General features: G+C 39.5%; 2 protein-coding genes across 2 annotated transcripts in view; one reads left to right on the plus strand and one right to left on the minus strand.

Moving 5' to 3' along the window:
* glud1a (glutamate dehydrogenase 1a) overlaps nt 1–81 on the minus strand; it is a 19,993-nt gene extending 19,912 nt beyond the window's left edge. Inside the window, exon 1 of the mRNA XM_062995552.1 lies at nt 40–81. The gene's annotated coding sequence lies outside the window, so the exon portion shown is untranslated. The remainder of the gene's footprint in view (nt 1–39) is intronic.
* Nucleotides 1–15,782, plus strand: part of shld2 (shieldin complex subunit 2) — a 16,115-nt gene extending 333 nt beyond the window's left edge. Inside the window, exons 2-9 of the mRNA XM_062995551.1 lie at nt 6,154–7,323; nt 8,839–8,946; nt 9,117–9,311; nt 10,726–10,872; nt 11,796–12,002; nt 13,393–13,630; nt 14,712–14,827; nt 14,944–15,782. Coding sequence (XP_062851621.1) covers nt 6,180–7,323; nt 8,839–8,946; nt 9,117–9,311; nt 10,726–10,872; nt 11,796–12,002; nt 13,393–13,630; nt 14,712–14,827; nt 14,944–15,119 — 2,331 coding nt within the window. The 5' untranslated portion in view covers nt 6,154–6,179 and the 3' untranslated portion in view covers nt 15,120–15,782. The remainder of the gene's footprint in view (nt 1–6,153; nt 7,324–8,838; nt 8,947–9,116; nt 9,312–10,725; nt 10,873–11,795; nt 12,003–13,392; nt 13,631–14,711; nt 14,828–14,943) is intronic.
* Nucleotides 15,783–17,204: the final 1,422 nt, after the last annotated feature.

Genomic DNA, 17,204 nt, shown 5'->3' on the forward strand with positions numbered 1-17,204 from the left:
ATATAAATACAAAAATCACGATATATAAACATTACTCACCCAGAGTTCAGAGTAGTATCGTTATCGACAGGGACGGTCATTCAAATTGCAAACTGACATACAAAAGTGTTCAGTTTTACAATGCACTACTTTTACCCATCCCTAAGAGTGAAAAGTAGTGGTTCAGTGTCCTAAGTAAGTATTTAAACACAGAAATATACACTTAACACTCCTGTTATGTTCGTTGCTCGTCAATTTGACCCAGGGCATGTTTAATTATCCAAAAGTGTCAGAAACCAAAACATCCCAATGATCATTGTTTATATCTCATTGTTAACTTCTTCTGCTTGGCTTAATAAGTGAAATCAATGAAGTTTCATACCAAAAAATACTTTTAACTATATCTTTTTAGATTTTGAAACATTAAGACGGGTCAATCTGACCCGTAAACATAACAGGAGGGTTAAGCATTGTAAGCTGGCATTTTGACATTATAAGGGGTCGGTTCAGTATTGTAAGCGGTAGTCTTAATGCAGAAATAGACTTTTTGACTTCTTAAGTGGACCCTTAGACACAAAATAAGCATTCTGACATTATAAGCTGTGTGGTACAGAAATCAAAAGTCAAAGTTGCTTTATTGTCAATACTGCAATATGTACAGGACATACAGAGGATTGAAATTACGTTACTCTCAGACCCGTGGTGCAACAATAAACATTAAGTAAACACTAAACCTAAAATATATGAAAAATATAAGAATTGAATAAACACACTAAAATGCAAAATATATTTACACTGAGTCGTTTGTTTGTTTATTAGGATTTTAATGTCATGTTTTACACTTTGGTTACATTCATGACAGGAACGGTAGTTACTCATTACACAAGGTTCATCAGTTCACACAAGGTTATATCGAACACAGTCTTGGACAATTTAGTGTCAATTTAGTGGATGAAACCAGAGCACCCGGAGGAAACCCACGCGGACATGGGGAGAACATGCAAACTCCACACAGAAAGGACCCGGACCGCCCCACCTGGGGATCGAACCCAGGACCTTCTTGCTGTGAGGCGACAGTGCTACCCACTTAGCCACCGTGCCACCCCACTGAGTCGTAAAATATGAAAAATAATGTTTCTGTAATTGTACATTGTAATTCAAAGTAGATATTTTGACAAAACAAGCATTTTAATACAGAAGTAGATGTTTCGGCAATGTAAGTTTAATATTTGTAACATTTTAACGTCACAAACAGGCATTTTGACACAGATTTATTTATTAAAATTTTAACGTCATGTTTTACATTTTGTTACATTCATGACAGAAACTATACTTACTCGTTACACAAGATTGATCAGTTCACAAGTTCAATGCCAAACACAGTCATGGACAATTTTGTATCTCCAATTAACCTGACTGCACGTCTTTGGACTGTGGGAGGAAACCGGAGCTCCTAGAGGAAACCCTTGCAGACACGAGGAGAACATGCAAACACCACACAGAAAGGACACGAACTGCCCCACCTGGGGATCGAACCCAGGACCTTCTTGCTGTGAGGTAAAAGTGCTACCCACTAAGCCACCGTGCCGCCCATTTTGGCACAAAAGATGGGCATTTTAATTTTTTAAGTGGGCAATTTGAAAGTAGGTAAGACTAAAAGCTTCTCCAGAACGGGTAATAGCTTTTTTATTACAAAACTTTTTAGCTCATGTTCCCAGCACACATGGATTTGTTCATTCAAACATCTTCTTGTGTTGACTGACAATTCATGTCACTTTATTTATTGTTTCTTTTATTTAGAGACTGGGACTGTAAAAAACATTTTCCTATTAGAATATTTAATTGTCAACTTCTTAAGTGTGACATTTTTAACATCTAATTGGATATTCAAATAAATGCGTACTATTTGTAAAAACTGAAACCACAGTATTACCCTTTGTTTTAATGACTCAATATAGTCTGATATGGGTAGTACAATGGCACATTTGTTAGACTGGGTGCAGCACAGCAACATGGGTCCTGGTGACCTAAGTTTAAGCCTTTCCTTGTGCTTGCTTGCATGGGTTCATGGTTAGCCTAACATTTTTTAGAAAACCATGCTTAGTTAAACTGCTGCTTAAATGGTTTCTGTGTGCTCTAGAAAACAATTAACCTCCTGGGAAAATGTCTTAATAGGTAAACCTGATCAGGTACATGCTGCCCCCGTTTTGTCACAGAAAGTAAATCAGACCTGTTAAAGCCTGCAGAAAACATATAACAACTGCTCTAGCATCAGAGTTTTAAACTGATATACACTAGGTGTATAGCCTTCGAAAGCAAATGTTATGGAAATGACATGAAAATATTATGTAAACACAAGAGAATGTACATGCACCTTAACTATTAGCCTCCTACCCAATGTGTCAGACAGACGACATTGTTGGTATTGACTTGATTTATTAATGTATACTTCTAATGTTTACATTATTACTTAACCTTACTGACTTTTATATGGTTACAGCTAATTAGAGGATGCACTTTAAGTTTTAGATATTGTCACACAAGTCCTTCCACAAGTTAGTGTGTGTGTGTGTGTGTGTGTGTGTGTGTGTGTGTGTGTGTGTTTGTGTGTGTATGTATGTGTCTGTGTGTGTCTGCCCTGTGTGGGCTAGCGACCTGTCCGGTGTGTTTTCTTGCCTTGCAGCCAGTGAATCAGACCCACCGTAGCCCTGACCAGGATGAATCATTGGTAACACACACAATAAATGAATGAATGAATGTTCTGTTTAGGAGAATAAATATTAGTAAGCATTTTAAGGGCAGTGGTAGCTCAGAGGTTAAATTATGAGTCTTTTTGTAATATTTATGTGCTGTGTAGCTGATGTACCTTCATGTTATAATCTTATATTTTTAAGTTATATATATGAAACTACTGTATATTTTATAAAACAGTTTCAGAAATTAGGTTTGTACACAGTTTATTTTAGAAGTAGTTCAGAGACCTTTAAAGTAACTTTTATTGGTGTCAGTGTACTAGAGAGAAAACTGTGGATTTATTATCTTAGCCTCTCATTATTTCAGTGGGAAAGTTTTTTTGCAGATACAGCAAAAGACCTACACGGATCAGCCATAACATTAAAACCACCTCCTTGTTTCTACACTCACTGTCCATTTTATCAGCTCCACTTACCATATAGGAGCACTTTGTAGTTCTACAATTACTGACTGTAGTTCATCTGTTTCACTGCATGCTTTGTTAGCCCCCTTTCATGCTGTTCTTTAATGGTCAGGACCCCCACAGAGCAGGTATTATTTGGATGGTGGATCATTCTCAGCACTGCAGTGACACTGACATGGTGGTGGTGTGTTAGTGTGTGTTGTGCTGGTATGAGTGGATCAGACACAGCAGCGCTGCTGGAGTTTTTATACAGCTCACTGTCCCTGCTGGACTGAGAATAGTCCACCAACCAAAAATATCCAGCCAACAGCGCCCCGTGGGCAGCATCTTGTGACCACTGATGAAGGTCTAGAAGATGACCAACTCAAACAGCAGCAATAGATGAGTGATCGTCTCTGACTTTACATCTACAAGGTGGACCAACTAGGTAGGAGGGTCTAATAGAGTGGACAGTGAGTGGACATGGTATTTAACAACTCCAGCAGCGCTGCTGTGTCTGATCCACTCATACCAGAACAACACACACTAACACACCACCACCATGTCAGTGTCAGTGCAGTGCTGAGAATGATCCACCACCTAAATAATACCTGCTCTGTGGTGGTCCTGTGGGGGTCCTGATTATTGAAGAACAGGGTGTAGGCAGGTTAAAAAAGTATGTAGAGAAACAGATGAACTACAGTCAGTAATTGTAGAACTACAAAGTGCTTCTATATGGTAAGTGGAGCTGATAAAATGGACAGTGAGTGTAGAAACAAGGAGGTGGTTTTATTTTATGTTATGGCTGATCAGTGTATAGGAAAAAATAAAGTAAACATTAATAACAGGGAAAAATAAAAATACAATCAAAATCCAATAATCATTAAACAAGAAACAGAAAAGCTGGATTATCTGGACAGAAATATTTCAGTGACATTTTGCAACATGTCCTAAAGTCATACCCTTACTTTTGCTGCATGTAAAAATCTTTACAGATCCAGCTGTCTGTGCTCTCCGTTTTTTTCTTTCCTAAAGCTAATAAATCATGTGCACCTTCAAAGCGTGTCCTGCTTTGTTTTGTTATTGGCTTACACGGAGCCTACACCCATCGCCTGGTTGGTGAAACTGTGGGGAGTTACACTTTAAACCACGCTGAATTGCTAAACAGGAAACAGAAGATTAAAGAATTTATACTATGGAAGTGTTGCCTGCTGGTAGACTCCATACTGTAACTATTTCCAGATTAATGTATAGTTCCATTTTAACTAGACCAGGGGTCCTCAAACTTTTTAACCAAAGGGCCAGATTACTGTTCTTCAGTGTTTCAGGGGGCCGGACCGCAGGTGAAATAGTAAACACACCCAAAAAAGCAGTATACTATGTATACTGGATGTATTGTCTGTGCTTTGTATAATTGTAGTTCATAATGATAAGGCAGAAATGTTATTTATTTTAATAATTTCCATTATCCTTCCTCATACAGTGTTTCTTTAAAAAAATCAGTGTGAACTGTGAGCCTACTTTTGCCTGACGAGAGTAAGCATCAGGTTCCATATTTGTTACTGCCAGTCATAATAGCTAATAAATGTTGATCAGTGAGTCTGGATCTGACTCAAACTCAGCTTTATTGTCATTCAAAACCATGTACATGATTAGAACGAAATGCACTTACTCAGGTCTCGGTGTGTGTAAACATAATAATATATAAAATATAAATAGCAAGAAAACCAAGTTAAGTAAAAATAAAACTTAGGACTTAAAAAGACTAGAAATAACTAAGATAGGAATTTTAAATATTTACATTTACATTCAAGTATTGCACAGGAACTACAGCAGCTTTATGTACAGTAGATCTAAAGTGCATGATTGGAACTACTGTATATCAGCAGAAAAAGGCAGCACCAGGTCACAGGTGTTTAAGGTAACTGGTGAATAGACAGTACATGAGGGGTGGAGCAATTTAGCAGTCTGACTGCATCCGGTTGGAGATTTAAGGTGTTTCAACTTCGAAAAAGTCTGCTCACAGATGCAGATGCTCCCGAAAACGGTAGTTACTTTGAGGGCATGTTTTATTGAGATCGGGGAGCTCACAATGGAAAGAGAAGCATAAAAATTAAACAATGTGCTTGAGTTTGGATTTTGGATGCATAAATGCGTTGATCTCCGGGAGCAGGTCGTTAAAACATTTCAAAACTCGCCCGGACTCAGCCAGCGGATCTCAGTAAAGCACATCTTCAGCTCAGACAAGAATTCCTGAAACTGCCTGTAGTTAAGAGCATTAGCTTTAATGAACTTAACACAGGACACGAGGATTTTCAAAACGAAATCCCACTTAACTGCTTCGCAACACAGTTCAGTGGCTGCGGTCACTCATTTCTCTATTGATGCGCCAATCACTCCCCTCATGCTTGGAGCGCCACCCGTTGGATCGCTGCCGTATAATCTACTGAGACTCCATGTGGCCATTTTTTGTTTCCTCTGTTATTTTCCCCCCCGTTATAATACTGTGAGTTCGAAGATGAACAGCGGCCAGACAACATGTATTGCTGCTGTGGTTAAAGGGGCCGGTCAAATTAAAGCATCGGGCCGTAGTTTGATGACCCCTGAACTAGACCATTATGGTCGCTCTGTTGTCTGTTTTTATGTGTAAATATTTCACACAATCATCATGCAAATTGTTTATAACAGCTGAACATGTGCAAAAGTATTCACTAAATGACATGACATGACTCAATACCTACGCTGGATTCAGAGTAGTGACTGAAAAAAACCCTCCATCATCATTACAGGTGATTAAGTTTAGATTAATAGGTAAAAATGGCAATTCTATCCATTTAAAATCAAATCCGCAACACAAAGTAAACAAACAAGTCAAGGGGCCTGAATACTTTCTGAATTCACTATATAGAAACTATGAAAGTATGAAATATGAATAGAATTGCATATAAACTTTTGTTTCTTGAGACTTTTGATATTGTCAGTAAACAGCTAACTGATTTAAGTCTTTGGCTGTAATCAATGTTTTTATTTTTCAACAGGTGTCTAGGATGACAAGTGCCTCAACATGGCAGATAAACCAAAGGTTCATGTGTTTGTGGGTGCACCAAATCTGTCACTTTCTGAGGAAGACTTGGAAAAAGGTTCCTCTCAGTGGAGAACTCTGGGGCTGAGCTGGAATCAGGGAAGGTTGAGGCCCAGCACGGAACCTAAAGAGACCCAAACAAATCCTAATGTTGCTGCAGAGGCAGCTGACAAACCAAATTCAACCGCTGATCAGGAAAAGCTCAATGATTTGTGTCTTCATCAGGCTAGCAAGACAGCATCTGATGATGATGTCACACCCTCAATCAGTCAGTCATTTTTGGCCAAGCCAGTGCATCCCGAAAAGGAGGACTTGTGCACTAATGTGGTTACTGAATATTTAGACAGCTGCTTTCCTTCACAAGTCAGTCCAAGACCAGAACCAGATCCTGAGCCTAGTCCTGTTATGTCTGTGGAGACAGAATATCTAACCACTTGGACCAAAAGTCAGTGTTTGCTCCTTAAAAGTGGAGTGGTTAGACATCATGAATCTGGCTCTCTTGACACCTCTGGATCTACTCAAACTCCACCAAAACAAACCTCCCCACCCTCTCTGGGCTCTCCAGAACTCTATAGTCCAGAGGTAAGTCCAGGGGATCGAGGCCTTGGAGGAACTCTGCAGGGATCAGGGAACATGTTTGAAAGTCTAAGCCAGTGGCAGCAAGAAGGAGGCGTGTTTTTGTTGCGCACACCTGACGGCATTCTGTTTTCACAGTCCAATCCTGTAGAACAGGAAGACCCCGAACTTCATTTTGTTGAATCTCCAGACACATCCATAGAAACTTCACCTAAACCTAGCACCTCCAAACGGGCAAAACTGTCTTCAGCCAGAGCTATAAGCAAACAGAGATCAGACCACAATAGCATGTTCCTACCTGATGGCCACACCACTTTATTGTCCAGGTGTAGAAGTCATGGAGTGAGTTACACCGTTTCGGTTGCAGTGGTGCACCCATGCTACCTGAAGGAGATCAGAGTAAAGTCAGGAATATCGGCTGGGACCGATGTTCCCTTAGCGACAGTCATCGTCACTGACCAGTCAGACATGGAGATGAAATTAGTGCTGTGGAGGGCAGCAGCATTCTGGGCCCTGACCATTCATCCTGGAGATATATTACTTATCACAGGTGAGTTGTAAGTTACAAGTAATCAAGAAAAGCTTGAAAATAACAAATATATTGCTTGATTAATACATTTTTCCAACATTAAGTCCCTGATAATGCCATGGCCATCCATGGCCAAAAGTCCCTAGAAGGCCCTGCTTTTTGGGTGGCAGAGATGTATGTGCTTGCCCCTATCAAACATCCACCGTACCATAAAAATGGATAGAGCTCAATAGCCCAAAAAATGATGGGAACAAATTGTATACACTAGATGCCACATAGGACACACAAACTTACCAAAGGACCCATACCTACCTGCTAAAAGGAGACCAGGCCCCCACTTGCCCCCTCTGTGGATGTCAAAACATTCTATATTTAACCCCCACCAGTCGAAGAAACACAAGCCAATCCCAGGTGTCTATAAGAAAATAGACAAAAACCAACAAAGTATATACCTTTTTATTGAAAAGGGGAATGGCATTTCCATCCCCTTCTGTTTAGGGATTTGAACTTGCAATCTTTTGAATATACTGTAATAGGGTTGCTGTGCTTTAGAGGTTCCAGAAAACGTACCATGAAGTGACGTGGAACTACAGGGACTACATTTATTTATAAACGGATTGTTTTTAAATGTGTATGGTCACCTCCAATTGGGTTTACAAAGCAAAGAAAGTCTATTTTATATATGCATAGATGTATCTTTAATTTTTATTTAATTTTTATTATTTAATTTTCATCCTGATCAGGGTCATGGTGGGTCCGGTTCACCCGGTAACTCTGGGCACAACACTCTGGACAGGGCACCAATCAATCACAGAACTTCAGTGACCCAATTATGTCTGTCTAGAGTGCTGGCTGGCTGACAGCACAGCTGAGATTTGCACAGTTTGTGCAGCCAGTTTTTGTGTGGGTGCCTAGCCAGGGCAGTGGCTCTGCTGAGAACGCTTCACAGTGGTGTGCTAGCACGTTAGACCACTGTGCCACCCGAGCACCCAGTGAAAATACTTTTAATGATTTAACTGCCAAGTAAGCTATTCTTTGGTTGTGCTGATAAATGGACATGCAGTACAACCAGCTGTAAGACTATCAATTACATTTTCATATACTCAGTTAACTCGTATTAAACACAAATTTAATTAACATGTTGTAGGCAGTTGTAGCCAAGTGGTTAATGTACTGGATTAGTAATCTAAAGGTCTCAAGCCCCACCACTGCCAAGTCCTTTAACCCTCATTGCTTAGACAATATAAGGTCACAATACTGTAAGTCGCTTTGGATAAAAGAGTAATGTAAATGTAATGATGTTAAAAAGATTCATATCAACAAAGAAGCAATGTTCCCTATGTATCAATGGCAATTTTAAATGACTAAATATTTCAGAAGGCATGTAGGCATTTCCCTATAGCTTCTTCACAGTGTTGCTACAGTGTTAAACTGCAGTGGCCTCACAAGTCCTTTAGAGGTGTAGAGGACAGCAATAACCATGTAGAGTTGTGCTTTTTACTATTCCTAGTTTAACCGGCTGTTTTGCTCTGACAGGCGTGACAGTGCATGTTGATAAATGGCGAGGAGAAACTGTACTACAGTCATCCTACATGAGTCGACTACTAAACCTGGGTCAGATCACGCCAGACCGTATTCCACAAGGTAACTGAGTTAACCAATGCACCATAGTAAACTATTAACATTTAGGACACATTTTATTACTAGGTCTGTAAGCAAACTGCATCTCTGTAGATACTATATTATAATGTTACATAATTAATTAAGGCAAAATGTCTAATTGCATCTTCAATGTTTGCTTCTGTGATCTTCAGCTCCAGGAAGTGTTAATGTTCATACCCTCAGAGCACTGTGCACTTATCTGCATGAGTCGCGCCCTCTGCTGGTTTCTCTGCCGTGTCGCAATGCTCAGGACCTGAACTCCATTCCCTTCGCCAATCTAGGTTCTCTACGTCTGGACACTCTTGCTCATGGTCTGCTGAGAGTCAAACACACCAGAAATATATCAGGTAACATTGTTTTACATTACGAGCCAGCAATATGCCACATACAGTGGATTTGGAAAGACTCTTTGACCCCTTTTTGCACACTTTGTCTTTTGGATTTGATTATCAATAAATACGAGGGATCCTCAAAGAGGTTTTATATTTTGGTTGTAAACGGTGAGGGTGGGAGGAGGAGTAATCGGTCATGTCTGAGAGACTGAGAGACGCTTATAGTCCAGATTTAGCGCCATCTGATTCTAACCTTTTAGGACTGTTCAAAGAAGCTTTAAGGGGAAGAAGATTTTCAGGTGATGATGATGATGTGAAAGCAGCACTGCATCAGTGGCTACGCGCTCAACCAAAAACACTTTTTGTTGATGGCATTAACACTTATCTACACTTATTTACCCATAATGACAAAAAAACGGCTTAAATTATTTGAAGCACAAGCACTTAAAAAAAATCATAGTCACACACACACACACACTCTTACCACCATACACACAAGTAAAGAAAGCAAATCAATCCTTTACTTTAATGTTTAAATAATATGTTATTAAGCCATGATAATAGCCATAGCAGCTGACATGGCGCTAAGGAACAAACTGGTCAGGGCACCAATCCATCACAGGGCTTTGGTGACCCTAAGAAATACCCAATCATATCTGTCTAGACTGCAGGCCAGCGTATAGCACAATAGCACAGCTGAGATTTGCCAGTCTGTGCAAAAAGTGAAAATGATTTTTGAATATTAATTGAAACCCAAACTGACATTTCTTCTTCAAGAAAGTATTTATACTCTTTGCTGTGGGCCTGTATCCTTTTGTCAGGACATAAAACAAGCCCTGAAGTTCAAGTAACGATCCCACATGGCCAGAGAATCAAACACATGGCCTTCTTGCTGTCAGGTGACAGTGCTACCAAGATATTTGTGAATTCTATTTTTTTTTTTTGGAGCTGGCAATGCTTTTTCACAGTAGTTAGGGTAGTTATGAGTCACCAGTGTAGTCATCTGGGTTTGATCACTCTGTGAAAGTGTAAGAAACCAGAATAACCTGAATGATTGAATTGCTCCAGCATTTGGAAAGTGGTTGAAACTACAAAAAAACAACATCTTATACGAATATCATGCTTGTTAATTAGTACTGGTTGTACATTTGAGTCATTTAAACATTTCCTGACAATAACGACTGCTCTGAGAGTTTTATCATAAGTGTCCTTACAGTAAATTATTGTTTTCTTTCTTTCTTAAACCAGGTAAACATACAAACATTTCCTTACAAAGACTTAGCTTCTTTAGCTTTTAAATCACTGTATTGCTTTAAATCAGAATTGAAGTGCCGTCAGCAGCTGTCATCAGGACCTCTTGGCATATTAAACCAAGGAAAAGTATAAATGAAGGATGTGTGACAGTGTGTGTGTGTGTGTGTTGTTCTAGCCTGGAGTGACAGGGCGGAGGGTGTATCACGGGCGGGCAGCGTGCCTAAAGCTGTGTTAACTGTTGAGCAGGGAGATGGCATGCAGGGAGCCATGGTTCTGTGGGGAGCTGCTCTCATATGGTTACAGCGCATACACACAAACATGGGTATGCATGAGTTTCCTATTCCATTATACAAGATTTCCTCCAGACACTGGGTTATTCCTGCCTATAAAGTTTGACCTAGCTGTATTAAAGCTTATTAACGTATTGGCAGCAGTTGTGCACATTTAAAGTCACCCAATATGTTAACTTTTTATTAGAAATAATAATTTGCTTCATTATTAGACAACTGAGAATAAAAACAGAAGCCCTGCATTTCTTCAGTGAGAGATTTAACACAAACACACTTTGGAAACACCCTTAATCCTACAACCTCCCACTGGTGTTATTTGGCTGCTATTTGTCTTTAATATATACTGTTTTTCATTTTCATGTTTTACCACAGCTTCCGTCCTGGTCAGGGAGTTCTCACAATTCTTAACCAAACTGACATTTAATGATCCACACCATAGACTGACTAACTTTGAAATCTGATGAGCTACCTTCTTGCCATGAACATAACCAGTGTGTAAACATGGCATTAGACCTACAAACAAATAAACAAACAAACAAATCCTGGTCAGGGTTGCAGTTGGTCTGGTTTCCCTGGAATCACTGAGCACGGGGCATCAATCCATTGCAGGGTCTCGGCTGCACCCCTCCCCAGACATCACCAATTATGATGCCGGACCGGCTCATAACACTGCTGGGAACTCAAACCCAAGATCCCTGCAATAGTGAGCTAGCGTAATTTACTGCTGCACAACACGGGTACCCATATATAGGTTTCTCCTAATTAATATATAAGATAGTGTGGATCTACTGTATTTTAATGCAAAAATAGCCAGAGCCAAAACCTATCACAGTACCAATTTTTTAAACCTACTGACCAGTATGTGGACTGAAATGAATTTTTACATTGATTTTAATAATTTTCAGTTTATTTTTACAGACTTAAATATAGTTTATATATTTTATTTCATTTGTAGATGCTGTTTGGGAGTTTAGGCTGCTGCTAGTGAAACAGGATGTGACCTCTGGCCTGCCCGAACTTCACTCCACTCCATTTAGCTCCTGTCAGCGTCTGTCCACAAACGACCCGAGATATGAAAAGTTCTGCACCGCGGTCCATCCACACCGAGGCACGAGCAGCTTCGAGATAGATCTACGCACACTACTGTCCCAGAAATACACAGGTGAGCAGGACGGTCAAATCTACACTTCAACTGGTCATACATAAATTTCACTAATAGTGTGGTCATCAGGTATTTTTCTTTTATCTGTAAAATCTAACCATAATATGGTCTGAGTGTGTCTAAATATGTGTGTATTAATTAAACAACATGGGAAATGATTTATTTATGGTTAAGCTGTCAGTAATAATTTGAATATAATTAATACAGTCAAGTCATTTAAAAATAATCGGAGTGAAATTGGATCCAGAGTCTGTCCTGGAAGCGCTGGGCTTAGACAGGGGACTATTAAGGCATGAGTGTACACACTAGACACAGTGCAAGTCCATCACAGGGTATCACATACTCACAATTTCTTACACACAATGTGAATCAAAAGTAGCATAAACAGGTAGTGCAGCAGTATTTATGCTAGCCTACCGGTGCGGAGACCCAGAGTCGGGTCTGACCTGGCCTGGTGCTGACTTGGTTTGGGTTGGGTGCTCTAAAGATGCACTTGGCCGTGTCTGAGGGAGAAAAGACCTGATGGGTTAATGTCTCATTGCTGCTGCAACAGCGACTCCTGTGGTCTGGTCGAGGTACCTGCGCTACTGGTGGAAAAATAACTTCGGTCTAACGTGTTCCAATGTGTGTATTACAGCTCTGTATTAAGGTCTGATGGCTTTACACGTGTGCTAGTCTGCAGTCGTCCTTGACCTGCATGAATGTGGACAAATTATAAGACACTTCTAGCTACTAATTAAGTGATTAATGCACCCCTTGAAAAACTTCTTTTGACAGCTTATGTTTAATAATTCCTTGAGTTTCTGTGTCTTTCTGTAATACCTCTTAAAAGTCTTGCCTAATTAAGTCCACTGACACTGTCCATCTGCAATATTTTACTACATCTGCATACATGAGGACAAGTTTTACGTTAGAAAGGGGACAGTTGAGGCCTATCAGATGCACAGTATATATAAAATAAGGACGAGTGCAGCAGAACTATCTAAATTGATAGATAAAGTGTGTTCAAATCAGTTCTTGTTCTGATGCCCTACATACATCATCCTGGGTCCTATTATCTCCATTTATTTTACACATGGTACACAGCCTGTTATCTGATCTCTTTGCTGTACCTACCTGTGTGGCCTCACAGTGAGAAAGTCCTTCGATTCATAGGTGAAGCGATCTGGGTCCTTTCTGTGTGGAGTTTGCATGTTCTCCCCATTTCTGTGTGGGATTCTTCTGGGTACCCCTGTTTCCTCCCACAGTACAAAGACATTGAACTTGAACTGATGAATCATGTTAACCTGTACCTACCTGTCCTGTCATGAATGGAACAAGTTTAAAACATGACGTTACAATCCTAATCCTTAAACAAAACAAACATAAACAAACTGTACCTGCCTGTTAGGAGACGTGGAGCTGAGAGTTCAGATCACATCATTCGAGTTCCAGAGCAGCCCTTCCCAGGATGTTGTGCAGCTTATGGATAAGGAAACCTCCTTGGAGAAGATTATGGACATTGTGTCTGGTGACATCACTTTCACGGGTTGTGGAATGTGCGGGGCAGAGCTGGATACGGATGAGAATGGGATCTACAGACCTTGCTACCCCTGCCTGCCTCATACTGGAGTACGCAGATATTACAGGTAGATTGTATGTCAGGCTCTGTCAGTCTGTTCATGTACGTTAAGTATGTGGACACCCTATATTACTTATATGTGATATATTCCTCATTTCATTGTGTTTGTAGACTTTTCACAAAAGCATTCACATGCTTTGCTCTGGCACTCCAGATTTGTGGTCAGGTGTGTCATGTTTGCTTTCATTATCTGAGATGTGCCAAGAACTCAACTGGAGTCACCTTTTGCAATATAAATTGATTTAAAATGGTTTGGAAAGGCACACACCTGGGTCTAAGTGTTCAAATGTGGCATTAAGGCAAGAAGGGCCTTGGTCAGGCAAGTACGAAAAAACCCAATGGTCACTCCAAGTCCTGCGCAGAGATGTAAGAACCTGTTGGACAGACAACCATCCAAGCAGCGAGTGGAAAGACCAAATCCACTGTTGAGTAAATGGAACATGATGGCCCACTTGGAATTTTCTAAACAGCATGTAGAGAACTCTGGCAACACAAAGATCAATCAATAAAAAATAAAAATCAATAAAAATCTAATGAATTGGAAATCGTTGGCCAGAACCCCCTTGATCATACAATAATATATATTCATAAGTTATTTATGGATGATACATACAGTATGCAGGAATGATTGCTGGTGCAACAGATAGCATTGATCTCTCACAGCTCCAGACTATGGGGTTTAAGCTTTTCTTGTTCTGTGTTCTTCCATCTTTATAAATAGATTGGTAGGTTGTGCCTGCCAAGGCATATGGATACATCTTTAGGTTGTTCCCCTGTGTTTAATAAATTAATTAATGAGTGAATAGTGCAGCTAGAAGAACAATAAATTATTGTCACTCTGAGCAATTAAACAATTTTGTTATTCATAAAAATCATTCATATGATTTATCAGATTCAAACCAATTTTCTTTTCATTTAGCAATAATGTACAGAAATAATACTTTGATTAGAACATTTCCTTTAGAATTATCTTCTCCCTGCTAAAAGTACTGTCTCTAGTGGAAATTAAGTTAAACAATAATAAAATTGATGTAACGAAAAGAAAAAGTGTACCTCATGTACTTTACATACATTTTTTGTGTTTGCAGGCCTGTAGTTTTGACAGTAAGAGAAGGACAGAATCAGATCTGTGTTCAGGTTCCACCCACAATGGTGCAGAAGATCCTGCTCAACATTTCACCAGACAAGCTTAACAAGAAGACAGGTGAGGTCTTAAAAAACAGATCTTCCTTTCCGCCTGCCTCTTCTTCCTTCTGTATGTCATATGAACACAACTCAGTGTATAATTAACGTTTCTATCTTCTATATGTCGTAACACAGCTCCAGAATCAGAGGAGAGGTTTGTTCAGGTGGTGGCAAAGAGGATCCACTCCATCCTGTTCACACCAAGACTCGCCTTTCATCTCGTCATCCGCAGCTATTTCAAGTGTGATGAAAACAGCATTCCTATCATCCAAACTTTTCTACTGTTAGATTTTATTTCTCAGGAATCATGAGGCCATTAACACAGGGGTTTGCAAACTTATTTGGCCAGTGACCCCATTTTAAGAGCAACAACCCCACCATAACCCCTCTTCTTACCCTGTGGGCTATTTATTTTGTGCAGTATTGTAAATAGGACCAAATTCCACAGAATTTTAGCTCATTGATTATATTTATTTATTTATATTTGGATTGCACGATTGTGCAGTGGGTAGCGCTGCTGCATCCTTTCTGTGTGGTGTTTGTATGTTCTCCCTGTCCACATACATTTCTCAGGGTGCTCAGGTTTCCTCCCACAAGTTAAAAAACATGCAGTCAGGCCAACTACAGCTAATAAAATGTAAATGTGTGTGTCTGTCTCTGTCCTGTGGTGGACAGGCGACTGGTTCGAGGTGTTTCTTGCTTTTTGCCCATTGAATAAGACCCACTGTGACCCTGACCAGGATAAAGTGGGGGTAAAACAGACAATGAATGAAACTTCTGTCACCCTATATGCATCTCAGGTGACCCCAAATGGGATCCCAAACCTAAGATTAAGAGCTGCTGCAATAACATGTGATTTTAATAATGATAATAATAATAATGTGATTTTAAACGTGACCTGTTTTGTATGAATTTTTAATGGATTTTTAAGTGCACCGGAATTATTTTTAAATCTTACATTGAATAATACTAAAGCTGGACACATGATTATTTTATTATTTCATCAAAAACATGTATATAAATTAGACTAGTTTGGTCTATGTCTATTTTTGATAATTAAACACTGCTTTGTCTTTACTTGCTATAATGGGATGCTGAACAAATAAATCCTTTTTAAATTGCATATCCACATTTATATTTTGTGTTTTACAAATGTCCAGTTGGTTAAAAAAATTTAAGTAAATAAAAAGATTTTTAATAATTGTATTTGTGTTTTACAAATGTCCAGTTGGTTAAAAAAATTTAAGTAAATAAAAAGATTTTTAATAATTGTATTTTCAACGGGCTAAGTTTACCGTGGTGGCTAAGTGGGTAGCACTGTCGTCTCACAGCAAGAAGGTCCTGGGTTCGATCCCCAAGCAGGGCGGTCTGGGTCCTTTCTGTGTGAAGTTTGCATGTTCTCCCCGTGTCTGCGTGGGTTTCCTCCGGGAGCTCCGGTTTCCTCCCACAGTCCAAAGACGTGCAAGTGAGGTGAATTGGAGATACAAAATTGTCCATGACTGTGTTTGACATTAAACTTGTGAACCGATGAGTCTTGTGTAATGAGTAACTACCGTTCCTGTCATTAATGTAACAAAGTGACGTTACAATCCAAATAAACAAACAAACAGCCTTGCTAGCAAGCACTGTTTGAATGCCACAGCCCAAGTATTGTTGCTGGCCATGTGCATCCATTAATGGTGACAATTTACACATTTTATAAAAGTTAATTCCAGCATGATAATGCACCAAGTCACCATCTCAAACTGGTTCCATAAACGTTACAGTAAGTTTAGTGTACTGTACATCAGTGGCCTTTCCTGTCAACAGATTTGAATACAATAACTAGGGCAGAAATAATTACTATTCTATAGCTGAACAAAAATTCCCATTTATTATTAGTATGATGTTTCTAATAAACTGGCCAGTGGTGTGTTTGTGTTTCTAAAATGTTAATCATATTCCAAAAAGGATCTTCCTAAAATTATGAACTTTTATTTCCTCTTAAAAATAGAATAATAAAATGTACGTTGGACAGAAAATGTGTTTTACGTTTTTGGCATTTGGCAGATGCTTTAATCAAAAACAACTTACAGTACTGTGACAGTATAAGATCTAAGCAATTGAGGATTAAGGGACTTGCCCAAGGGCCCAACAGTGACAACCTGGCAGTGATTGGGCTTGAACCAATGACTTTTTGATTACTAGTTCAGTACCTTAACCAGCGACATTTTGATTACTAGTCCAGTACATTAACCACCGACCTTTTGATTATTAGTCCAGTACTTTAACTAGTGTCCTTTTGATTACTAGTCCAGTACATTAACCAGCGACCTTTTGATAACCAGCGACCTTTTGATTACTAGTCCAGTACCTTGACCGGCGAACTTTTGATTACTAGTCCAGTACCTTAACCA

The sequence above is a fragment of the Trichomycterus rosablanca genome, chromosome 5 (assembly GCF_030014385.1).
Source record: "Trichomycterus rosablanca isolate fTriRos1 chromosome 5, fTriRos1.hap1, whole genome shotgun sequence".
In the NCBI taxonomy this organism is placed as follows: Eukaryota; Metazoa; Chordata; class Actinopteri; order Siluriformes; family Trichomycteridae; genus Trichomycterus; species Trichomycterus rosablanca.